Source organism: Miniopterus schreibersii (genome assembly GCF_964146895.1).
Source record: "Miniopterus schreibersii genome assembly, chromosome: X".
Lineage (NCBI taxonomy): Eukaryota > Metazoa > Chordata > Mammalia > Chiroptera > Miniopteridae > Miniopterus > Miniopterus schreibersii.
Genome location: NC_138104.1, coordinates 18,803,983 through 18,830,159, shown reverse-complemented (window position 1 = coordinate 18,830,159; position 26,177 = coordinate 18,803,983). Strand labels below are relative to the sequence as shown.

The window sequence follows — 26,177 nt, the reverse complement described above, 5'->3', positions numbered from 1 at the left end:
AGACCCAACAGAAGAGAAAACGTAGTTTTCGTATTTTATGACCTTTTGGAGATGCATTCTAGACCAGTTGCCCTTTCTCTTTTTTGAGCACAAAGTCATTCAATGGCCCTTCTGAGTCAAGTTTTCTGATAAGCATTTACTGAGTGCCTGCTCTGTGTCAGGTTTTATGCTAGGTGTTGGGAATACAGGAATGATAAAGAACAGTTGCGCAGCCCTCAAAGAACTTGAAGTTCAGAGGACTGTAAGCAAATAGTTTCACACAATGTAAAATGTGTATAGGGTACCCTAGGATTACAGAGGAGAAACATCTAAACCCAGTCTGTGGTAATAGAGGTGCAAGCATTGTGGAAAGACCTGGAGGAGGTGACACCTAAGCAGAGTCTTAAAGGATGAGTTGTTAGCCAAATGAGGAGGGCAGGAATTTCCAGAAGAAGAAATAGCATGAGCAATGGCACAGACGTATGAAACAACATGTATATGTACACATGGGAAAGGACACACAAACTTAAGAGTTTGAGGTAAAGAATGACACAAGATGACACTAAACAGGTAGACAGGAGCCATGTCATGAAAAGCCATGCATGGCAATGGGAATAATATCCCCTAAAACAAGTAAACCACAATACATTCTCTAAAATAACTTCTATCTTAAATGTCATGACTTTAATACACTAAACTCTCAAAGTTGCTAGAAATTTCTCTATTGCCTAACAAGCAGGGAAAATTGCTGGTGGTTTCCTTTGCATGCCAACAACCCTTGCTTTGCTATCCATAATCTATCTATCCACAGGATTCCTATTCTCTTTCTATTCCCATGGTTACCACCTGTGTGCAGTGCCCCATGCAAACAGAACTTTGATATAGGACTTTGATAGTTTGGTAAATGCTATTAGACTTTATTTTCAGCTCATCCTTTTATAAAGAGGTCTATAAGTCTCTCTTCTCCTCTTTTCTATATCTAAGATAGGCTAATAATTCCTAGCTCTTAAGTCATGCCAGTAGTATTTCATACTAATAGGCATGCACGTGCACACGCGCACGCACACACACACCAGCTTGTGCTATGTTCAAGGCAAAGTTAGATGAAACTTCTTGATACTTTCTCCTTACTACCTTCCCACTTCCCTTGTAGATGTTCCTCTGCCTTACCTGCCCAGATTCCCAGGGCATATTTCTATTGCAAATGGAAAATTCACCTCAGTCAGTGGAGAACAAAGGAGCTGCACATAGGATAGGAATTTGGCTCTCTGCCGGTGTCTCTGTGTGCCCTGTTTTGTATTGTTTCAGAGAAGTGCCACCATCTTTTACCTGGGCAGATGTCATTTAAATTTTTTGTTTTCTGATTAAAAGGTGCTACATTGGTAAACTGCATTATAATCATTTTTTCCTCCCCAAACAAGTTACAGTGCTTCCTCGCAGTTTATTTTCTAGGCCTCATGTGTTTTGAAATGTGGAGTCCTTTGTTAGGGTTAGAATTTCCTATAAACCTGCTCAATAATTTGATTTTGTTTGTCTTCTTTGAAATACTACACAAAGCAATCCCTGTAAAGGGCAATGCTGTACTGAAGGCTGAGAAAGGTGCCCGAGACATGGGCTCAAATTTGCTCTTTTCAGGCAGAGCCAGCTGAGTAATCGTAACTAAATTGGCTGCTTTTCAAGCTGCCCAATTCAGGAACTCTTCCTCTGGGAGCAGCACTTGCCTCAGGGGATCAAGTGCTTTCTAGTGAGGGCAAAACTTTGGGAAATCCCAGGGTGATATGGTCTGTTTATGAAAATCTTGGGGAACAGAATGGGCCCCACAGACTGTGCCCTCTCCCCCCCCTCCAGCACCAGTGAAGATCAGCACTTGGCCCCAGGACAGAGACCAGAGTAAGCAAGGAGACTAGGAGGAAGTAGGGAACCTGGGTAAGCAGGTGAGATTGCTAAGGCACCTGCTGGGCTCTGAGTCAAAGTCTGTCAGTCCTCCTGGCTCAGGTTGCTCTGTTCTCTCACAGCCCAGCCCTTTTCCTGGGGCTGGGCAGGGGATTGCTACATGCCAGTTTACCTGGGGAAAAACCAGAGCCTCACTTTGGTCCCTTTCAGTAATTGACATGACAGGTTGCGCCGGAGGGGGAGGAGAGAGCTTCCCTTCATAAATGGTCCCACCCCTGGACAAGGTGGTTCACTCTGACAGGTAACAACGGGGGAGTGTGCACCTGCCACCAGTCCAGCTCAGCCTGACTGCAAGACAAGGAGGAGCTCGAGCAGAGGGAGTGAATGAAAAATGGACAAATTGAAGTGCCCCAACTTCTTCAAGTGCAGAGGGAAAGAGGTAGGGGACTGGGAGCTGCAGAGCTGTGGAGGGTCTGGGAAGGAAAAATTTAAGGGGACGCAAGTCTCAGTTTTTGCTTTCTGTGGCTATTAGTCCTCCACATTTCTGTTCAACTGCCTTCCAGTATGCCTGAAATGTCCTCATATAGTAGAGGAAAAATAGAACAGCTCTTACTCCGGTAGCTAGCAGACAGGGGCACCTCATCCTCTGCCTTGAGTGTGCCCAGAAACCCGTTTTGTTTCTTTCTAGACTGTGTCCATATGCTGGAGAAAAATGAGAAAATACACTGTCCTTATCTAACCTGAGGAGCCCTCCATAACCCAGAGCAGCTAACAGGTTGGGAGACAACCCCTCTCCTCTCAAGTGGAGAGAGAGCTGCTCCACCTGGTAGGACAGGAGAAATTGTCTCTGGTTATTATTCTGCGGCTTTCATAAAAGCACTGATTTTATTCTCCAAGATAAGGGGTTAAGTTAAACTTCCCTTAAAGCCAAACATCCAAAACCATCAGCCTATGAGAAAAGAAGTCTATGAATTAATTTATTTCCTTTTCTTCCCCTCCCTCCCTCCCTCCCTCCCTCCCTCCCTCCCTCCCTCCCTCCCTTCCTTCCTTCCTTCCTTCCTTCCTTCCTTCCTTCCTTCCTTCCTTCCTTCCTTCCTTCCTTCCTTCCTTCCTTTCATTCTTCTCTCTTTCTTTTCTTCATTCTTTTCTTTCCCCTTCTTTCCTTCCTTCCTTCTTTCTTTTTTCTTTTCTTTTCTTTTCTTTTCTTTTCTTTTCTTTTCTTTTCTTTTCTTTTCTTTTCTTTTCTTTTCTTTTCTTTTCTTTCTTTTCTTTCCTTTTCTTTTTTTTCTTTTCTTTTTTTCTTTTCTTTTCTCTTTTCTTCTTTTTTTAAATGGAAGCTATAGTTGATCCTTTTCAAAAATCTTCTACAATCTCAAGTGTTGATTTTACCTAATTCATCTTTAAGACTTTTGTATTTGAAAATTTATCTGTCCACCTTTTTTTGTCCCGCATGCTGGGTGGCACATGTAACCATTCCACAGTAATTTGGATGATCTCACCTGAAGTAGTAAAAATATCTGCCTACAGAGTTTTTTCATTTCAAGAGGTAAATATTGTAAAGTAAAAGCAGCCATTAGCAGAAATCTCCCCAACCTTGGATAGCGTTCCCCTGGGCTCCAGTTCTATGGTCTTCAGGTTCTCTCTCTCTCTCATTGTCACTCCGTGGATTTGTGAAATTATGTTTCTGTGGAATTTTTAATGGCAGAAAGACAAGCTGTTGATATTTTCCCTTCTCCAGAAAGTTACTGCTTCATCTGAGAATTTCCATGTTGGTGCAAATGATGAGAATCAGGAACGTGGCAACTGGTCCAAAAAATCAGATTATCTTCTATCTATGGTTGGATATGCAGTTGGATTGGGGAATGTGTGGAGATTCCCATATTTGACCTACAACAATGGCGGAGGTATTTCCACTCCCTCACTTCTTTCCCCTCCAACTTTAAGTGGGGTGCTGTAAGGCCTCTAAGGATATTTTAAGTACTGAGGAAAGATATATGATGTTTTGGGTTAGTGGGAGAATGGTAAACAAGCATACTGCATTTATTATTAGGCTACACTTTGCTAGCTTGTTAGGAAGGTGGCTCCACAAAATCCTTAGATAAAGTAAAAGTTGTATATTTACAACTTCTCAGTTTTTGATTTGAGATCCTGTCTAATCTTCAATTATGACTTACTCTTCTTAATTTATACATTCCTATGATAATCTGTTCAGACTTCAGTGTTTTGCTTAATTTATAGCTGAATCTAAGCAAAAGACAGTGAATTCTAGTTCTAATAGGAAGTTCAAGTGAAATGTTTGTGTAAATAGAGTAAGGTATTGCATTTTGGAAATTTAAGTGTGGAAGCAGTTGAATAAAAAATAATTAAAGGTTTAGTATTTTAAGCTGCAATATTCAGTTACATGTATCCCTAATTGAACTGATTATGTAGAAGATCCTTCTAAAATGCAATAGAATTTAGTTCAAGACTAGGAGTTTAATTTCTGCAAAATAATACTTTTTATACTCCAGAAATCATTAAGGAAGACTCAATTAGAACAAAAAGAAAAAAAAATAAATCTGAGATGACACACAAAGGGATACAAAATGAATTGCATAATTCTCTAGTAATGTCGAAACAACTTTTCACTTACACCATATTTTATTTACTTGTAATTACAGGTTCTTTTAAAAGTATAGAGGTGACATGCCCTTATATTTCATAATTGGGTACTAGTGAAACTGTGTCACTGTAATTATTTTTCTTGGTACAATAGGATTTTGTGTGATGATATTTCAATCTTATATTCCTTGTTAATTGGTTTCATTAAAATGTTCACAATGACCTTCAGAGACTTAAGAAAGGAGCTCTGTTTATTAAAAACTTTAAGTGTTGGTGTGGCAAAAAATTCTCCTATCTAGAGCCTATGTCATTTAATCATGGGTTTGGTGTAAGTTTGAGCTGGAAAATGAATCAGAAATCACAATTTTTGTGTTTATGTTCTAAGGTCTAGTGTAGTGAAGAGAAACATTCAAACTCCTTTCTAGCCTCTTGTATTCAGGTTTAGAATAAGAATGTCCCTGTCACTTGACATTCTACATAGACCCAATAGTTGCCATCAATTTCCAGGAACTATATTAAACTAGGTTTAATAGAGAATTTTTAAACATAGCCAAAACAAAATAGTATTATTTATTGTATGCCATTATCTCTTTCACCATGTCCTCTAAGAATTAATATATTATATGGGCTCTCAGTTTTTAAAGATCATATCATTTGAGTAATAGATGATCTCAATTGCTTCTTTCTATTTTTGATCAAGGGTAGAAGATGACCATAAAATTCAAATTTGTCAAATGTTAATGGAGCTGATTTTAAAAATATGGTCAGTTGAAATAAAAAATATACTAAAATCTGGAATCATTTTTATCTGTAGATTCTTTTTAACAGTTTATGAAAGAAGTATTATACTACCTTAGGGCCTAGGCTAGCAGTGTTATCAATGTGTGACCACTGTATTGTATTAACAATTTACCAATATGTTTGTTATTGATAAGGAAAAAATATAATGGGTGAAAAGTCATATATACCACTGGGGAAAATAATCCTTTTCATTTCCCTAAAAACTTATTTATACTGGGCTAGTAAGCCTTTGATTACTGTTGTATTTAAACAGGGATATTTTGTACAATGCTTTCTTCATATTTATCATTGGCAAGACTTAACCTTCTATTAGTCATAATAATGATGGAAAGTATATTGCAACATCTGTAAAAACATATTTGTCCCTATATTCTAGTGACTAGTGACTTGTACATAGCAAGTAGTTTATTGTCTCATTTTTAGTAGAATATATTTTGAGGGTTGGAAAAAGTATAATTCCCAGGTATGATGTTACAGTATCATAATATGAAAAATATATAAGAAAAAATGTAACATGGTAAATGAAATATACATAATGCCAAAGCCCATTCTTATCCACTGATCCTCACATTTCCTTATTAAACTTTGTTCAGACTTCTAAAATACTTGATCAATAAGTTTAGTATTATGTCCCTGCTTCTACCCACAGTGTGATAAAAGTTCTAATGAGCACTATTATGCCACAAAAGTAGGCAGAAAAAAGTAAAATAATAAAAGGCTTTTTAAAAAAATTAAAAAGGGGCCTGGGTTATCTAAATGTAAGATAATTAGTCCTTATGAAGTTGAAAGTTAACTCTGAATACATCACAAAAGTTCAGGCTCTTCTAACAAAAACAATAAATTTCTTATTAAATTGAATGAAGACCTTTATAACTATTTGTAGACTAATGACCTTAACTACAATGACTTCCACTTTGAACTACATTCAACATTTGCACCCTATGTCTTAAAAATAGACCATTTATTTTTAAAGGAGAAAGGAGGAAAACTAACTTGGAACATATGCCATGTGCCTGCCATTTTGCCAAGTGTTTTCTCATAGGCTCTGTAATTAAACCCTTACCACACACTAATGAGTCGTTACACATAGTTCTTCCCATTTATGAAGAACACAGGGTTCAGAGGTTAGGTAAATTGCCAAAGGCCACATAACTAGTGAATGGTGGAACCAGGATATAAACCTAGTTCTATTTGGCTCCAAAACATATGATCATTTGACTCCTCTGGATTGCTTTTTATGGGCTATTGTTTTTAATAATCACAACAAACTCATTACATAATACAGCCAGTCCTTCATTAATGTCATTTTGTTCAACTACTTTTTGTTATATATTGATGAGATGCCATAGGAACTTACCTCTTTTTTGTATCAATTAGTTTTACCAAAATTGGTAAAATTGGTTTTATTATATTCCATTTCACTTAAAGTCCTAAGGCCTATCGAGGATGTTAAGTGAGGACTTACTGTACTGGCATTCCCATTTCATAGGTGAGGAATCCAAGGGTTAGAGAATCAAGGACTTTCTCCCAGAAAGTAGTAAATTTGGGGCCTAAACCCAGTACTCTCTGACTCCAATGTATCAGAATGGTTTCAAAATGTCATGTGCTGGCTGTCAAGTGCCATCAAGATTTTGGGATATAATAGTGCTTTGGTTCTTTTTTGCCATTTTCTAGGTGCCTTCTTGATTCCTTATGCGATTATGCTAGCATTGGCTGGTTTACCGTTGTTCTTCTTAGAGTGTTCACTGGGACAATTTGCTAGCTTAGGTCCAGTTTCAGTTTGGAGGATTCTTCCATTGTTTCAAGGTTGGTATTAAAATGTTTTCCCATTGTACTTATTGGTCTATTCATGCATATAGCTGTCCTCACCATGTGGAATAAAACTGTTTAAAATTTGGTCATGTTAAAAGCAAAGAAGCATACATTTTTCCCCCTGCATATTTGCCACTGTAGAATTTAAAACTCAAATGTTAATTTTTATTTCTGTTTGTCATAGGCTACAGATAGGGGTAAGGAAGGATATTAGAGAGGATTGTAAGGGTGTCATTCTTTTCCTATTTTCAGTTCTCTTGGTACATGGTTCTGTTGTGCAGTCACTTCATGGCTCTGTCATTTTTCTAGTTCAGGTGGTCTTTGCCTTCTTGCTTTGCATATTTTTTACAGTGCCTTATTCAGAAAAGTTGAAAAACAGGTCACTTTCTTTTTTCTTGGATGCTCTTAATGAAATAGGACACTGGTAAAGTTTTTAAAGATAAGCGTCACATGATCTCACTCGTATGTGGGATCTACTGAACAAAATAAACTGATGAACAAAATAGATCCAGAGACATAGAAGCATGGAACAGGCTGATGAATCTCAGAGGGAAGGTGAGGGTGGGGAGCGGGTAGGGAGAGATTAATCAAAGACTTTATATGCATTTATGCATAACCTATGGACACAGACAATAGTGTGGTGAAGGCCTGGGGGCAGGGAGGATGCCGAGTGGAGGGGATCAATGGGGGGGAGGGGCAGAGGACATCTATAATATTTTCAACAATAAATTTTTAAAAAGTTAAAAAATGCTTTGATTGTTATTAAACATCAAACAGCCTTTCTATCTGAAGTTAGATCTCATTTTGATATGTGCTAGCTGCTGAAAACTATTTGTAAAAGCCTCAATGCAACATCAGAAATAAATTTATAGTGATGTAAACAGTATATTGTGCTGGAATATTAAGGAAGCTACCTCAAAAGCTGGTCTTAAGCACAGGAGTTATATTTAGTGCACTGAACTGCATTTTGAAACTACTGAGTTAAAAAACCTTGGAAGTTTAAATTCAGATTGTTACTGAGTTATTGAATTTTCTTCACATGTGCTGTAGAAATGGCGTACATTATCCTTTCAGAACATTAATTGAAAGGCTTTATCTTTTACTTGTCAAAATGTTGGTTTATAGATGAAGATGTAAGTATTGGTCAGTGAATCAATAGGATTTGAGTTTTGAATGGTTTTCTTCCCCCATCTCTCCACTTTTTAAAAGAATATTACCCACTCTGACAAAAATTTACAGACTTCATAAGAAAGAGTAATGGACATGGGTTTTTCCTTCCTTGAATTTAATGGATTAATATGGTCTTCTGCCCTTGATCTTAGAACTTTTTCCAATCAACTAAAAAATTGTCTCAGAAAGCCAATCATTAAAATAATTTTAAATTTGAGAAGAAAACTACTCAGACAGTAGTACTGCCTCCTTACCCAACCCAAAAGAGAAAAAGTTTTTGAAGCAGCCTTCTCTTTTTAAAATAGATTTTATGGAAATTGAGAAGCAGCATTTTTATGAATTAGCAAAAGAAGATTCACTTGCTGGTTTTTTATTTTAATTGTTTTCTTTTTCAGGTGTGGGAATTACAATGGTCCTGATATCCATTTTTGTGACCATCTATTACAATGTCATAATTGCCTATAGTCTTTACTACATGTTTGCTTCTTTTCGAAGTGAACTACCATGGAAAAATTGTTCTTATTGGGCAGATCAGAACTGTAGCAGATCTCCTATAGGTAAAATTCATTCATTTATTTTAAAAAGTATTGTTAACTCTGCTTCATTCTTTTATATTTTCTAATAAGCTTAAAGGGTTAAATCATTTTCTAACCAACTTAGGAGCAGTTTTAAGTGAGCCATAGGTTACTGATGAAAACAGAATAAAGCATGTGTAACCTGAAAATTGATTAATGCAGTGTTAATTCCTGAGGACAGCCAGTAAGGCTAAATGGCTAGTAGGAGTACTTCTTGCAGGCCTAAGCGATGGGCAGGAGAGGGAAAAGACAATGGAAAACGATAAAGAGAGAAAAGCACCATCCACGAGAGAGTCGTATTGTGTTTCAGGATAGCCAGTATTGCCCATGTCATATGTTGCTAATCTTTGGAATAATGTAGCATTAATATTGTAGACTGTTACCACTGGGATTGCCTCTGTATATCAGAGGATAAAGTGGTAAAGACTGAATACTTCTCAGGAATTTAAAGGTCTCGCTTTCTATATAGGTTAAATAAGTCTACATACTAAGAGTCCCTTAGAGCACTAAATCCCAACTGAAATTATTGTTACTTTATAGCTGTATGACTATAACTATAATCATAGCTTAAAAGGGCAGATATTTTCATACTCACTCCCAGCTTAGTAGTAGAAAAGATTTACTATGCTGAATGTGCATGCCTTATTCCATTTGTACGATTTTTACCCCGCCTTCACCAAGTAACAATTTAGACAGCACTTTGACTATTTTACCATTAAATCTTTTTTCAGGAAAGTACTCTTCTAAAACTAAGTATGTGTTTGTGTATGTATTCTTTTTTATAATTTTTAGTAACTCACTGCAATGCAAGTATGAAAATAGGGGAGATCATTTATGCAAATAAAAGCTGGATAGACTTCAACAATCTCACCTGCATCAATGGAACTGAAATTTATCAGCCAGGGCAGCTTCCCAGTGAACAGTATTGGAAGTAAGTACCCTAGATGATCTACTTCTTAAACAGATGTTACTAAAAAGTTTTTATAAATAACAATAAAATATTAGTCAGCTCTTTTCTTAACTCATAAGTAGAAAAATAAGGGAAGCAGAGCAAATTCCACTCTGTTTGACTCATGTTTACCTATCCTGTGAGTAGTACTAACTTGCAAATTTAGCTCATAGTCAACAAATTATCATTTATAAATTAGTTATGTAAGTGGGCACAACACTCAATAATGATTAATTTAGCACTATTAACTGTAAGTTAGGGCATTGCTTTGAAGAAAAAATATTCAAATTTTAAACTATAATTAGCAAGTTCTAGTGATAAACAATTAGGTGATGAGTAATTTGGGGGTAAAATTGCTTTTTAAGGCTGCAATTCTTTATTATCCATTTTGCTTATAATTGTCACCATATGGTAGAAAGAGATATTTTGAATTATATTTACTTTTATTATTTTGAAAGGTTCTCTTTTTATTTTCTTTACTGTATACCTACCCTTTACCCTGACCTAACTTCTTTGACTATTGCTGTGATGAGTTCTTCCTCATCTACATATTGATCTCATTTGTGACCCTTTTAAAATTTGGACCTTAAAACGTTCCCAAACATCAAACTAAGAATTAAAATCCTAGATCCATGCAATTTCCTAGTGGAAATTATAGAATTTTATAGAAAGCCTTTGAAAATGTTATAAATAGTGAGACCATTTAGGTTTGCTGATAAATACCAGTATAATGAATAAGAAAACATTTAATGCAATTTTAAATGATATCTTTGTTATTTTAACTTGAGAAAAATATTGTAACAAGTAAAATGAAGTAATCTAATGTAAGGTTAATTTTTTTTTTTTTTTACATGAAGTAGCTTTGGAATATTAGGGGAAAATCATAGCTAAAGGAATCAGTAGTTCTTTTATTCTGGGGTTTGGAACTTTCTATTGGCTGCACTTGAGCCTAAAGTCAGAGCCTGGCTTTTCATTGAACTATTTTTGCCGCTCCATACAATAATATCAATAAAAGGCTCACACAACATTGATGTATTAATAAGATAAAATACTCCTGAGGTTTCCCCCTGGATAAAATATATGACAAAAGCCAATATATTAAGAAAAGTGATTTTGTGTTCATAAAAGGGCTTATGTGTTTTCAGCAAAGTGGCACTCCAACGCTCAAGTGGACTGGATGAGACTGGACAAATTGTGTGGTATTTAGCACTTTGTCTTCTCCTGGCTTGGCTCATAGTTGGTGCAGCACTATTTAAAGGAATCAAGTCTTCTGGCAAGGTAATTTGGAAAACACATTAGATGGTGATAGAGCAGTTTTCCAATATCATTGTAGTTCAATGACAAGCATTATGAAATGCATGTTTTTTTCTATAATGGGAACATTCAAATGTGTGAAAAGCTTTCTAAATAGGCAGCCTAGCTCTTAAAAAATACATAAGATCACTGCTATTGTTAAAAATAAAACAAAACAAGCACAAATTAGTACTAGAGTTGTGCAGTTACTCAGAACTTGGACCCTTCTTCTAGCTGATACAGTATTCTAACGCTTGCAAGTATATTAAATTTTCTGTCCTACTATATAAATATCTTGAATATATAAGCATCTTATATATTGTAATGTGTAGTTTAAAAAATCTAGATCCTTGTTCTATAGTGCAATTATGTCAAGATTCCTCTAGTTGGAGGAGATAAAAAAAACACCACCAAACTATGTAATCATTATCTTAAAGTTTGCTAAAATTACCTCAGAACTCTCTTTCAGCAAAGAATCCTCTTCTGAAAAACATTATATTTGCCCCTTCATTGTTTTATTTTTTTAAACTTTCAGAAAGCATCATAGCAATTTCAGAGAAAAAAATAAAATTTTCTCTGTGAGCAATTGTATAGCACCCAGAAAAGTGAATGTTTATGTGTTTGTAACTACTAGAGTAAAATTTCCTTAAAAATGGAGTCAGGAATAACTGTGGATACTATCTTTGTATTCCTGGCACAATATCTAGCACATTCAGTTAATGTTAAGTTGTGATAAGACATGCTGTTAGATCACAGAAATATTGTATTACAAAGTCAGTAGAAACTTTCCAAAAATAATTTTTCAATTGCACATTTTTGAAACCGTCGGTTCCTTTCGATGTTAATGTTGAAATAATCCATTAAAGGCCATTTACCCAATGCATTAATTTTTTTAAAAAAAATATTTTTATTGATTTCAGAGAGAGGAAAGGAGAAGAAGAGAGAGAGAGAGAAACATCAATGATGAGAGAGTCATTGATCGAGCCCGCAACCCGGGCATGTGCCCTGACTGGGAATTGAACCCCGATCGCCTGGATCCTAGGTTGATGCTCAACCGCTGAGCCACGCCCGGCTGGACCAATGCATTAATTTTTATTGGTCTCTGGATGACTTGTTTTAATTGTCTCCTTGGGCATATTATCAAACATGGGACATCTATGGATTAAAGAAATCATCCAAATTAATGAAAAGTCAGCATCAAAGGCAACCTGCTCGTCTGAAATTGTGTGTTATCTAGGACACAAGCAGTGTGTTTGTCTGCTGTCAAACTGTCTTAATGGTAGCTTTAAAGATATTAATGAGAAGTGTCTAGGATTCACTTTAATCAGCTTTCATGAGATTTAGACATCTACTAGGAGATTATTTTCCTTCTCCTTGGGGACTGAGTATATACTAAACACTGCAGGGTTTAAAATAATTTTCCTTCCCACTCCAATGCAGTAATTTACCAAGAGGTGATATTCAGCCCCTTCAGACATTTATAAGGATATGTTTTGAAAAGCACCTCATCTGGATTCCAAATTATCACTGTTGATATATTGTGTATTTACAACACAAACCTTGGAAATACTGGTTCATACATCAGAGTGTTTGCAAAATGGATCATTTGAGAGTGGTGAGAACAGGAAAAGGAAATTATGCCAACTTTGCTATTGGTATCACCAGACTTATTAATAACCTTATGAAATTTTTGATACTTTATTTTGCTAATATCAACTGGCTAATGACTTTATTTCTATACAATTATATACCATGTTTTTTTTAAAAAAAATGACATTAACCTTCGATTATTTTTCTTGATAGGTGGTATATTTTACAGCTCTTTTCCCATATGTTGTCCTACTCATCCTGTTAATACGAGGTGCTACTCTAGAGGGTGCGTCAAAAGGCATTTCATACTATATTGGAGCACAGTCAAATTTTACAAAACTTAAGGAAGCTGAGGTAAGAGTTAATTTGAATTTCAAATTATCTGAGAAGGTAAACCTTAAAAGCAAATGCCAAAAATCTTTGGTTGCATATAAGAGTGTTATAATGTAGTAGCTTGCAAAAGAATACACAATTTATTAGTGTTTCTGTCCACTAGGATGTCTGACTTAGCTACTTACATTACATTAATGCTCTCTTATAGGAAGTGAGATAATCATTTTTAACAATAGGATTCTAAAAGTCCTTTTATTCATATAACTGGTTCTATTTGACCACAAAGATTTGGGGCTTATTAATCTGACAAAGACTATTTCATGCATGAATACCTACAAATTGATGACTAGGACCATGTAACTTATCGGATAAACTCATAGGAGATTTAAAGACTACATTTGAAAGTTTAATAGACTGATATATATTTTAATTGTCTTCAAAAGTTAACATCCCAAAAGTAAGGTCAAATTTTGCCCAATGAATTATGAAATTAAAACACAAATTTGAAATGAATGATGCATTTCATAAATGAAATTGTTACTGGTACCAGAAACATGCACCATGAATATGAATTGGGTAACCAATCCTATTTGAACTTTAGCTCATCTCCAGATAATGACTGTATCATTGGTACATAAAATCTTTTACAATTTTCACTGTAAGGAACATTAAATGTAAGTGTAGTCTATATACTATGCTTGTATTGATAACAGCCTAAGAATGCTTTCACTTTTTAGTGGTCAAATCTAGTAGTGCTATCCAAAATGGATATTTTAGTTTGTGATGATATTCTTTGTGAAGCTCGTGCTTATTTCCAGCAATTGCTATTTTCTAAATACAGGCATACCTCGTTTTATTGCACTTCACTTTATTGCACTTCCCAGATAATGTGTTTTTTACAAATTGAAAGTTTGTGGCAACTATGTGTTGAACAAGTCTATTGGCACCACTTTTCCAACAGCATTTGCTCTCTTCATATCTTGTCACAGTTTGGTAATTCTTGCAATATTTCAAACTTTTAAATTATTAATATATTTGTTATGGTTATCTATGATCAGTAATTTTTGATGTTACTATTGCAAATATTTCAGAGTACTACAAATTGCACCCGTATAGGATAGTGAACTAAATTGATAAATGTTGTGTGTGTTTTGACTGCTCCACCCACCAGCTGTTCCCCTGACTCTCTCCCTCTTCTTGGGCCTCCCTATTCTCTGAGACATAACAGTATTGAAATCAGGTTGATCAATTACCCCACGATGGTTGCTAAGTATAAAGTGAAAGGAAGAGTTGCATGTCTATCACTTTAAATCAAAAGGTAGAAGTGATTAAGCTTAGTGTGAAAGGCATGTTGAAAGCCAAGATAGGCCAAAAACTAGGCCCCTTGCACCAAACAGCCAAGTTGTGAATGGGGGAAACAAAAGGGGACATATGTAATACTTTCAATAATAAAGATAAATTAAAAAAAGGAAAAGTTCTTGAAGGAAATTAGAAGTTCTACTTCAGTGGAGACATGAATTATAAGAAAGCAAAACAGTTTTATTGCTGATATGGAAAACGTTTTAAGGGTCTGAATAGAAGATCAAACCATCCACCACATTCCCTTAAACCAAAGCCTAATCCACAGCAAGGCCCTAACTCTCTTCAGTTCTATGAAGGCTGAGAGAGGTGAGGAAGCTGCAGAAGAAAAGTTTGAAGCCCGCAGAGATTGGTTCATGAGGTTTAAGAAAAGAAGCTGTCTCCATAATATAAAAGTGCAAAGTGGCAAAGCAGCAAGTGCTGATGTAGAAGCTGCAGCAACTTATCCAGATGATTTAGCTAAAATAATATAGGTGGCTACATTAAACAGTTTTTAATGTAGAAGAAACAGCCTTATATTGGGAAAAGATGTCATCTAGGACTTTCATAGCTGGAGAGGAGAAGGCAATGCCTGGCTTCAAAGCTTCAAAGGACAATCTGATGACTTTAAGTTGAAGACAATGCTCATTTACCATTCCAAAAATCTTAGGGCTCTTGAATATCATGCTAAATCTACTCTGCCTGTGCTCCATACATGGAACAACAAAGCCTGGAGGACAGCAAGTCTGTTTACAACATGGTTTACTGAATATTTCAACTGTTGAGACCTACTATTCAGAAAAAGATTCCTTTCAAAATATTACTGCTTATTAAAAATACTCTTGGTAACCCAAGAGCTCTGCTGGAGGTGTACAATGAGATTAATGTTGTTTACATGCCTGCTAACACAACATCCATTCTGTAGCTGAAAGATCAAGGAGTAATTTTGACTTTCAAGTCTTATTATTTAAGAAATACATTTTGTAGAGCTATAGCTGCCATAGGTAGGTAGTGATAGCTCTGATGGATCTGAGCAAAGTCAATTGAAAACCTGGAAAGGATTCACCATTCTAGATGCCATTAAGAACGTTTGTTATTCATGAGAAGAGGTAAAAATATCAACATTAACAGAAGTTGATACCAACCCTCATAGATGACTTTGAGGGATTCAAGACTTCAGTGGAAGTAACTGCAGACGTGGTGGAAATATCAAGAGAACTAGAATTAGAAGTTAAGCTTGAAGATGTGACTGAATTGCTGCAATATCATGATAAAACTAACAGATGAGGAGTTGTTTTTTATGGATGAGCAAAGAAAATAGTTTCTTGAAGTGAAATCTACTCCTGGTGAAGATGCTGTTAAGATTGTTGAAGTAATAACAGAGGACTTAGAATATTACATACACCCAGTTGATAAAGCAGCAGCAGCAGGGTTTGAGAGGATTGCCTCCAATTTTGAAGGAAGTTCTACTGTGGGTAAAATGTCATCAAACAGCATCACATGCTACAGAGAAATTGTTCATAAAAAGAAGAGTCAATCCATGCTGCAAGCTGCATTGTTTTCTTATTTTAAGGAATTTCCACAGCCACTCTCACCTTCAGCAATCACCACCCTGATCAGTCAGCAGCCATCAACACTGAGGGAAGACCCTCTACCAGCAGAAAGATTACAAGTTGTTGAAGTCTCAAAAGATGGTTAGCATATTTAGCAATAAAGTATCTTTTAATGTTTTTTTTTTTCCGTTTCATATTTTTAATTGTAGGCTTTCTTTTTTAGAACAGTTTTAAAGGTTTCAGAAACATCAAGCAGATCATACAAAGAGTTTTCATATTCCTATTATTATTATAAGTAACTCTTCAGTGGTTTCCCATGGCTCTGAGAATAAAATCCAGAGTCCTTGTGATGGTCTACAAAGTTCTGCATAACTAGGGCCTGCCTACCTCCCCAACGGCCTCTTGCTCATTTTGCCAGAGAGACCTCCTTTCCCTTACTCACACATAACAGAACTGTTCCTGTTTCTGGATTTTGCACATTTATTTCCTCAGCCTTGGATGCTTTTTAGCAGTGAAGTATTTTAAATTAAGGTGTGTACACTGTTTTTTAGATATAATGCCATTGCACACTTAATAGACTATAGTATAGTACAAACATAGTATTTATATGAACTGGGAAACCAAAGAATTCATTTGACTCTCTTTATTGCAATATTTACATTATTGTGTTATTTGTTTTATGTGATAGTCTTGAACAGAACCTGTAATATCTCTGAGGTATGCCTGTACTTACAATTTGGATATTTAATGATTTGCTATAGAAATTTTCTGGTAAGCATGTCAAATTTATTAGTTTTTATTCATGGAAATCCATGCTTTATCTTTTTGAAAATTAAGGTGTCAATCTCTGTCCTTTGGTTATCTTTCCTGTGCCCAAATAAATTTAACTCCATAATCAACCACAAGAACCCTCACTTGGAAACGAACATATTTTGATGTGTTCACAGACCATCTGTTCATTTCTTTGTTTATCTTAGCCTCACATCTTTTAATGTTGTTTGTTAATTCTTCCCAACTCAAAGACTATGTTTCATGATGAATAAAAACAAAAAATAGAAGTTTAGATTCATTATCTTCTCTATGTTAGGTTATTAAACAAGATAAAATGTTAATGCACTTTTGGAATGGTAAAGTGCTATATAAATATGACCACACAATTATTTAAATTATTATTATATTATACTACAAGGGTGGGCAAAAATAGATTTACAGTTGTAAGTATGCAAAACACAGAGTTAACAAAGCTATTGAAATAATCATAACCTGCATGTCTTTTTCCATACGAACAACTGTGAACCTACTTTTGCTCATATCTGTACTTTATTGTAGACACACATGTTCCCAAAGAAGTACAGCCTTAATTTTCTTTATACATCATAACTTTGACCACAGTTGGAAAGTCCCTTCTATATTTTTTATGTGGCTTTTACAAGACTCAGATAATCTGGGCTTTATAGTTCCTTGAAACTATCTTGAAAATTTTATATGAATATTTTATATTGGTCTGTGTTTCTGTGTCTCTATTATCTTTATTTTTTTCTTTATTTTTGTTGTTGACACTGTTACAGATATCCTCATTTACCCCTAACACTTTGCCCATCTCCACCCAGTCCCCACTCTCCTTCCCTCTGGCCCTCACCACACTGTTGTCTGTGTCTATGGGTTATGCATATATGTTCTTTGGCTAATCCCTTCACCTTCTTTCATCCAGTCTGCCCCTCCCCCTTGCCCCCTGAAAGCTTTAAAAGATCAGACCAAAACCTAAAGCTCTTTGTGAAACATAAAATTTAATCCTCCCACCTCCCCACTGCAACACAAACACTACTGCCACTTTTTCTTTGGGTTTGCTGGCACTTAGAATTTTTTTCCTAGATTTTTTTAATATTCCTCTCTGTCCACATACTAAGCATGGGATCATAAGTATATATTTTCCTTATCTTTGAAAATCTGACCTCTACTGAGATCTCTACAAGAGTAGAGAACCATATAAATTTACAGCTAGAGGGGTTTTCAGTGATTATTTTACTAACTCGCTCATTTTGCAGTGATAATACTGAGACCCAGAAAGATTTAGATTTAGTTAAATTTACACTGCCAGTTTCTGCATCTTGAATTAAGATTCCCTAATCCCTAAAGTAATCATCCTGTGTATAGCTGTGAGATTGGTAGTTATGGACATTACAACTATGTTTGGGATTTTGCTTCACTGTTCTTTGCTACCTAGGTAAACATTATAACCCACACATGACACACTATTTCTGGCTCTCCCTAATTCACATATGCATACATAATGTATCAAGTAAAAGAAGCTAAGGCCAACATAAGCATTTTACTTAACTTTCAATATGTACAACCACCTAAGAAATGAGAATATTTTGTTTCTAACTTGTTATATATAAGTAAAATAAACATGATCTATCATCTATTTATCTATCATCTATCATCTGTCTATCTACCTATCTATCTATCCATCATCTATCATCTATCTATCTATCTATCTATCTATCTATCTATATCTATCTATCTATCTATCTATCTATATCTATCTATCTATCATCTATCTATCTATCATCTATCATCATCTATCTATCATCTATCATCTATCTATCTATCATCTATCTATCTATCTATCTATCTATCTATCTATCTATCTATCTATCTATCATCTATCTATCTATCTATCTATCTAATCTATCATCTATCTATCTATCATCTATCTATCTATCTATCATCTATCTATCTATCTATCTATCTATCTATCTATCTATCTATCTATCTATCTATCTATCATCTATCTATCTATCATCTATCTATCTATCATCTATCTATCATCTATCTATCTATCTATCTATCTATCTATCTATCTATCTATCTAATCATCTATCTATCATCTATCATCTATCTCTATCTATCTATCTATCTATCTATCTATCTATCTATCTATCTATCTATCTATCTATCATCTATCTATCTATCATCTATCTATCATCTATCATCTATCTATCATCTATCTATCTATCTATCTATCATCTATCTATCTATCATCTATCTATCATCTATCATCTATCTAATCTATCTATCATCTATCTATCTATCATCTATCATCTATCTATCTATCTATCTATCTATCTATCTATCTATCTATCTATCATCTATCTATCTATCTATCTATCTATCATCTATCTATCATCTATCATCTATCTATCTATCTATCTATCATCTATCTATCATCTATCTATCTATCTATCTATCTATCTATCTATCTATCTATCTATCTATCATCTATCTATCTATCTATCATCTATCATCTATCTATCTATCATCTATCATCTATCTATCATCTATCTATCATCTATCTCTATCTATCTATCTATCATCTATCTATCTATCTATCTATCTATCTATCTATCTATCTATCTATCATCTATCTATCATCTATCTATCTATCTATCATCTATCTATCATCTATCTATCATCTATCTATCATCTATCTCTATCTATCTATCTATCTATCATCTATCTATCTATCTATCATCTATCATCATCTATCTATCATCATCTATCTGTCTATCTATCTATCTATCATCTATCTATCTATCTATCTATCTATCTATCTATCTATCTATCTATCTATATCTATCACCTATCATCTATCTATCTATCATCTATCTATCTATCTATCATCTATCTCTCTCTCTATCATCTATCTATCTATCTATCTATCTATCTATCTATCTATCTATCTATCTATCTATCTATCTATCTATCATCTATCTATCTATCTATCTATCATCTATCATCTATCTATCTATCCATCATCTATCTATCATCTATCTATCTATCTGTCTATCTATCTATTATCTATCTATCTATCTATCTATCTATCTATCTATCTATCTATCTATCTATCTATCTATCTATATCTATCTATCTATCTATCTATCTATCATCTATCTATCTATCTATCTATCTATCTATCATCTATCTATCTATCTATCATCTATCTATCATCTATCTATCTATCTATCATCTATCTATCTATCTATCTATCTATCTATCTATCTATCTATCTATCATCTATCTATCTATCATCTATCATCTATCTATCATCTATCTATCTATCTATCATCTATCTATCTATCTATCTATCTATCTATCTATCTATCTATCTATCATCATCATCTATCTATCTATCATCTATCTATCATCTATCTATCTATCATCTATCATCTATCATCTATCTATATCTATCTATCATCATCATCATCTATCTATCATCTATCTATCATCTATCTATCTATCATCTATCTATCATCTATCTATCATCATCTATCATCTATGATCTATCTATCATCTATCATCTCTATCATCTATCTATCTAATCTATTTATCTATCATCTATCTATCATCTATCTAATCTATCATCTATCATGTACTTCCTACTGGCTTCCTGCCATTATAAAGCAATTATAGTGTAATAATAATCTAACATCAAGCTGTATCCTGAAGACCCAGTAATTTATTTTACTGTCTAAAAATTTTATTTCTATTGCAATTAGAAATAGATTATATACCTTTCAGAGAGAAAATTATTGTTTTTAACTTCCATAAACAACAAGTATCAATTTGTGATTATTTTCCATGATAACAATAATAGCTACCATTAAGCATCTGCTAGTTGCTTTACATGTTTCTTACATAATTCCTAGGATAGATAATTATTATTATTGCCATTTCCATTTTATAGTTGAAAGAACAGGTTTAAAGAAGTTAAATAAATTGAAGTCAAAGAGAGTGAGAGGTATTGTATGTAAACTTCATTCTTTTTGACTCCAGAGCTAGAACTCTTAGTCACTATGTTATATTGTCTGCTTCCACTGACCAGTCCTGTTTTCAGATGAACTAAAAAAAAAAAAAAAAAAAAAATTTACCCAAATATATGCCAGCTCTTTTATTTGAAATCTACACAATTAGATTTTTTTTTCCCTTTGGGGTAATGTTATAGCTACAAAATTTCACTGTTAAATGGATTTACCTATATTAGTTTCTAAGATTAATTACTGTCCTTTAGCAAAGACATAGGAAGGGTAAATTGCAAAATGGGAAATAATAAATGGGTAGGATTAGATGAAGAATGTGGGGGGCTGCTTAAAGTGATGAGGCCAGCTACATGAGGCTGTAATCAAAATATGGAATGAGAGAATTGGGTGATCTAAGGGATGCCTAAATGTATCATCATTGTTCAAAAATTGCCCAGGCCTATCCTTGTTAAGACTTATGTTTCTATTTTCCCCAAATTGATACATAAGAATTCCAATCAAATTTCCAGCACAGATTGTGTGTGTGTGTGTGTGTGTGTGTAGAACTTGAAAACCGGTTCTAAAATTTATGTGAAAGAAAAAAAAGCAAAAAAAAATAAAAAAATTAAAAAATAAAACAAAACAAGGTGTTTCTGAAGAAGTGAGGAAGACTTGTCTTACCAGATAGGAAACAATATTATAATGTTATAGTTATTAAAATAATGTGGTGTTAGCATAGGCATAGACATACAGACCAGTGGAAAAGAATAGTAATCTCAGAAATATTCATGAATATATGGAACTCGATATGTGGCAGAGGTGGCAATGCAGATCAATGGGAAAAGGATGGACTATTCAATTACATAATTGATATCCAATAGATATAATTGATAAAGTCAATTATCTTTGGACAATTGACAATTGATATTCCATTTGAAGAAACATGAATTGGGATTTCCAATTTAATATGCACAATATAAATTTCAGGTGAGTTGACACTTAATATAAGCAAAACTTTAAATCTCTTAGAAGAAAACATAGCATAGTATCTTTTTAAAAAATATATCCCTATTGATTTCAGAGAGAGGAAGGGAGAGGGAGAGAGAGAGATAGAAACATCCATGATGAGAGAGTCATCATTGATCGGCTGCCTTCTGAAGGTCCCAGACTGGGGATTGAGCCCGCAACCCAGGCATGTGCCCTGACCAGGAATTGAACCATAATCTCCTGCATCCCAGGTTGATGCTCAACCGCTGACTATGCCTGGCCAGGCAACATTTGATTTCTTAAGCTGAGTAGTAGGTACTTGGGTGTTTATGTCATTATATTTATTCATTTGTATATATAAAATATTTTATGCAAATGAAGAGTGTATGCTTTTAAATATTAAATTATTTTCTTACAGGTTTGGAAAGATGCTGCCACTCAAATCTTTTACTCCCTTTCAGTGGCTTGGGGTGGCTTAGTTGCTCTATCATCTTACAATAAGTTCAATAACAACTGCTTCTCAGATGCCATTGTGGTATGTTTGACAAACTGCCTCACTAGTGTGTTCGCTGGATTTGCTATTTTTTCTATATTGGGACACATGGCTCACATATCTGGAAAGGAAGTGTCTCAAGTTGTAAAATCAGGTATGGAATGCTATATATTATTACCTTTGATTAACTCAAAGTAGCTCATTTAAGAAACACTAAAATATTTAGAGCAATTTACTTAAAGCACTAAAGATTTAGGGTATCACGTTGTTTCTTTCTCATTTCATCTTATATAATTTGTTTGCTTTAATGATGGAATAATTCATAAATGATTTGAGAAAATAAGTATACTAGGGAACAATTATTTAAGATTTTTTTTCCTGAATTTTGTTTAGTCTTTAATATGAACTACTTACTGCACAATTACAAGTATCAGATATCATGATAAGCACTTTACATGCATTATTTTCATTTGTGTGTATGTGTGCATGTATATATGCATATAATATATACATGTGTATATATATTCCTTTGTGTACAATTACAATATTGGTCTGAATTTGAAAACATTAATTAATATCATGTAGATAGAAACCGAAGTGAGTTTGAATGCCCAGCTGTGTCCAGTCTGAACATAGTCTGGTTAATGAACTTCCTAACTTTAAAGACATTAGCTAGGGATGCTTAATTATCTGGTTAAAGATCCTTAGGAAAATAATTCTAGGGTTCTTTTAAGTAGGAATTTCTTATTAAATTTTAATTTATGGTTAGTATCATTTGATGGAGAAACTGATGAATGAGAATAGAATGTTAGTACTAGAAGGGACCTTGGAGATCATCTAGTATCCAGCTCCTCTCTTACAGAGGAGTGGATGGATGCACAGAAATATTATGTCTTGCAGAAGATCAAATATTTAGGAAGTGAAAGAGCCTAGGCTAGAAGCTAATTTTCCTGAATCCTAGGTCAGTCCTCTGGGAGGTTGAAGAAACTTAAAATACTTAAAACTAAGATTCACGTAACATAATTGAAAAAAAATTTAAAATATCTCTAAGGGTAACATACATAAAATAGAAAATGAGATTTAATTCTAATTTTGGGTAGACATTTGGAAAGATGGTTGACGACTAAAAAGTTAGTTCTATAAACATATCTTTTTTGATAGTGTAATTCTTTTAGAATCTCCAGGGTAAGATAATTTAGGTTCCTGGAGTTTAAGACAGTTGTTATTCTTTAACGATCTTTAAAAAATAAAGTCAAACAAATTAAATGAAATAATTAAGATTTCTTATGTGAGAAATGTACCATTTATAAAATTGATCTCACTAGCTCAATTCATGTCACGTATTCACATTATCACATTGTAGATTAAGTAAGTAAAATATTTTTAAAAGTGAAAGTGAAATAGTTGCTAAAAAATGTATATCATGGATTGGGTTACCAAATTAAAATGAAATTTTTCTAGTATCTTATTTTGAAAATGTCCAAATATGTGAATTTTCTTGGCAACTAATATAAATTAAAATGCCATGCATTTTTTTTAGGTTTTGATTTGGCATTCATTGCTTATCCAGAAGCTCTAGCCCAACTCCCAGGTGGGCCATTTTGGTCCATATTATTTTTCTTCATGCTTTTGACTTTGGGTCTCGACTCTCAGTTTGCTTCCATTGGTAAGTACTACTCCCAGTGTTAATCTATCCCTTTATATTGTACTCATGTTTCTTCTACTTAAAAATATCCTTTTCTTAACCCTTGTTGCCACCCTAGGATTTACTCTCAGAATAATCTTTCTGAAAATTCTTTTTAACTTAAGTTTAAAAAATACAAAGTACTCAAACACCCAAAAGGAACATACATTAATATTTTATCATATTTGCCCCATTTTTTAGAAAATTTAACTGTTACAGATGAATTTGAAGTACACCATGTTTCTTTTCCTAATACAATTCACATTTCTTCTTTCCCAGAAACCAATGTCACCATGAATGATGTGATATACAGTCCATGTTTGTATTCATTTTATATGTACCCATAAATAACATAAATTTTTAAATGTTCACATAAATGTGAAGTTTCATTCCATACATATTCTGATAGTTTTTTTACACATATTATGAACCTATGTTGATACAGACATATAGATCTAGCTAATTCACAATCTGTTGCCATAGTAATGGGCAATTGGATTATTTCCAGTTTTTAAAACTTACACAAACTGCTGCAATGACTATTCTTGCACATGGTTCTATGTACACATAAGAATTTTCCTTAGGGTACACACCTAGAAATTCTGAAACAGTTTTTATTATATCATCCTCTTACATAAAACATTTTAATAGTTTATTGTTTATAGGATAAAGTCCAGTCTCCTCTAACTGACTTTCTAAACCCTCAAAAATTTCAAACCTGTGTCTTAATCGTTTCACTCAAACATCCTTCTACTTTTAGCCAGTACCCTGTTTCATGAACACATTCCTTTCTTTTTTTTCTTTTTTTAAAGTTTGGTTTAAATTTTTTAATACATTGACATGAAGTTCTAATTCTGAGTACAATAGATTTCTATAAGATTTTCAGATTATTGTAATTATATGTATAAAATAATCAATGCTTGATTTGGTGGCTATGGGAACACATTTATTTCTCAAACTTGGAAGGCCTTTCTGTCTCTATGTCATTTATTCAAATATTCACCTTTTTAAAAAGTTGTACCAGACTTCTTTCCTTATGACTTCCAAACTACTTCAGCCCTCAGGGATCTGTTACCTTATAGTTGCTACCAATGAAAAACCTTACAAAACAGACTAAAAATGAGAAATCGAGCTGCATTTGATTTTTATCAGAACTGACAAGTGGTTACTGCAAAGAAAAAGAATCCTATGGGTTTTTAAAAACAAAGATTAGGGCCCAGACTATAGTCTCAACATATATTTGTAAACTTCATTAATAGAAATTGAATTCTGTGATTAAACTTATTGGCAAATGAGTTGACATATAACATGCTATTTTTTTTCCCTTCTGAAGAAACGATTACAACAACAATTCAAGATTTATTTCCCAAAGTGATGAAGAAAATGAGGGTTCCCATAACTTTGGGCTGCTGCTTGGTTTTGTTTCTCCTTGGTCTCGTCTGTGTAACTCAGGTATACTATAGTACTTTTTTCATAGACAAAATATTGTTTGGAATGTACTTTATAATCTAAATGAGGAAACCAAGGTTTAAGAGGATGTTTAATGACAAGCCCAAGTCAGACTTGGATCAAGGTTTTCTGAGTTTTAGCCCCAGATTGTTTCCCATTATAGCACAATTTCAATAAATATATTTTGCAGAGGGGCAGGAGGCCCAATAAGGAACAATTTCCCCAATTACAATAAAGTTATAGACTTTAAACATACACTATATTTCTTAGCCGCTACTGTAGAACACACAGGCACTGAATGTCATTTTGATAATTAAGTATTCTAAATGCTTTTTTCCAAGTGACTCAGTACAGAAAAAAAGTGCACCATTTTTGAAATATTTAAATCCACATTTGTGTTCACATTTGAAAATATTCCTTGAGTAAATTCAAATTAAATGTCTAGTCAATCATAAAAATAATTAAAACTATACTTAGAAGTAATTGATTTTTTTTGACAGGCTGGAATTTACTGGGTTAATCTGATTGACCACTTCTGTGCTGGATGGGGCATTTTGATTGCAGCTATACTGGAAATAATAGGAGTCATCTGGATTTACGGTAGTGACTATAGAATTATCTACACTTTTTATTAAAATAATTTAGTTTGATTCCTTTCCGTTATGTGTACTATAATAGTAACTATAACTGGACAAAGTATATTATAGATACAATGTAAACGTGTATCCTTCATTGCTGTAGTATAGGAAAATGTTCAGACAGAAAATTTGGGACTGTGATGATTAATGGAGGAAAATATGAGCGAGGACTGAATGCACTCTTTGTTGGTTGTTTTGTTAGGAGGGAACAGATTCATTGAAGATATAGAAATGATGATT

General features: G+C 33.9%; 1 protein-coding gene across 1 annotated transcript in view; it reads left to right on the top strand.

Annotated features, from left to right (window-relative positions):
- Window positions 1–2,221: 2,221 nt before the first annotated feature.
- SLC6A14 (solute carrier family 6 member 14) overlaps window positions 2,222–26,177 on the top strand; it is a 30,879-nt gene continuing 6,923 nt past the window's right edge. The window contains exons 1-12 of the mRNA XM_081126064.1: window positions 2,222–2,311; window positions 3,611–3,776; window positions 6,949–7,080; window positions 8,652–8,813; window positions 9,624–9,762; window positions 10,926–11,058; window positions 12,877–13,017; window positions 22,092–22,320; window positions 23,707–23,832; window positions 25,184–25,302; window positions 25,800–25,899; window positions 26,140–26,177. The exon at window positions 26,140–26,177 is cut by the window's right edge and continues 72 nt beyond it. Coding sequence (XP_080982190.1) covers window positions 2,264–2,311; window positions 3,611–3,776; window positions 6,949–7,080; window positions 8,652–8,813; window positions 9,624–9,762; window positions 10,926–11,058; window positions 12,877–13,017; window positions 22,092–22,320; window positions 23,707–23,832; window positions 25,184–25,302; window positions 25,800–25,899; window positions 26,140–26,177 — 1,533 coding nt within the window. The 5' untranslated portion in view covers window positions 2,222–2,263. The remainder of the gene's footprint in view (window positions 2,312–3,610; window positions 3,777–6,948; window positions 7,081–8,651; window positions 8,814–9,623; window positions 9,763–10,925; window positions 11,059–12,876; window positions 13,018–22,091; window positions 22,321–23,706; window positions 23,833–25,183; window positions 25,303–25,799; window positions 25,900–26,139) is intronic.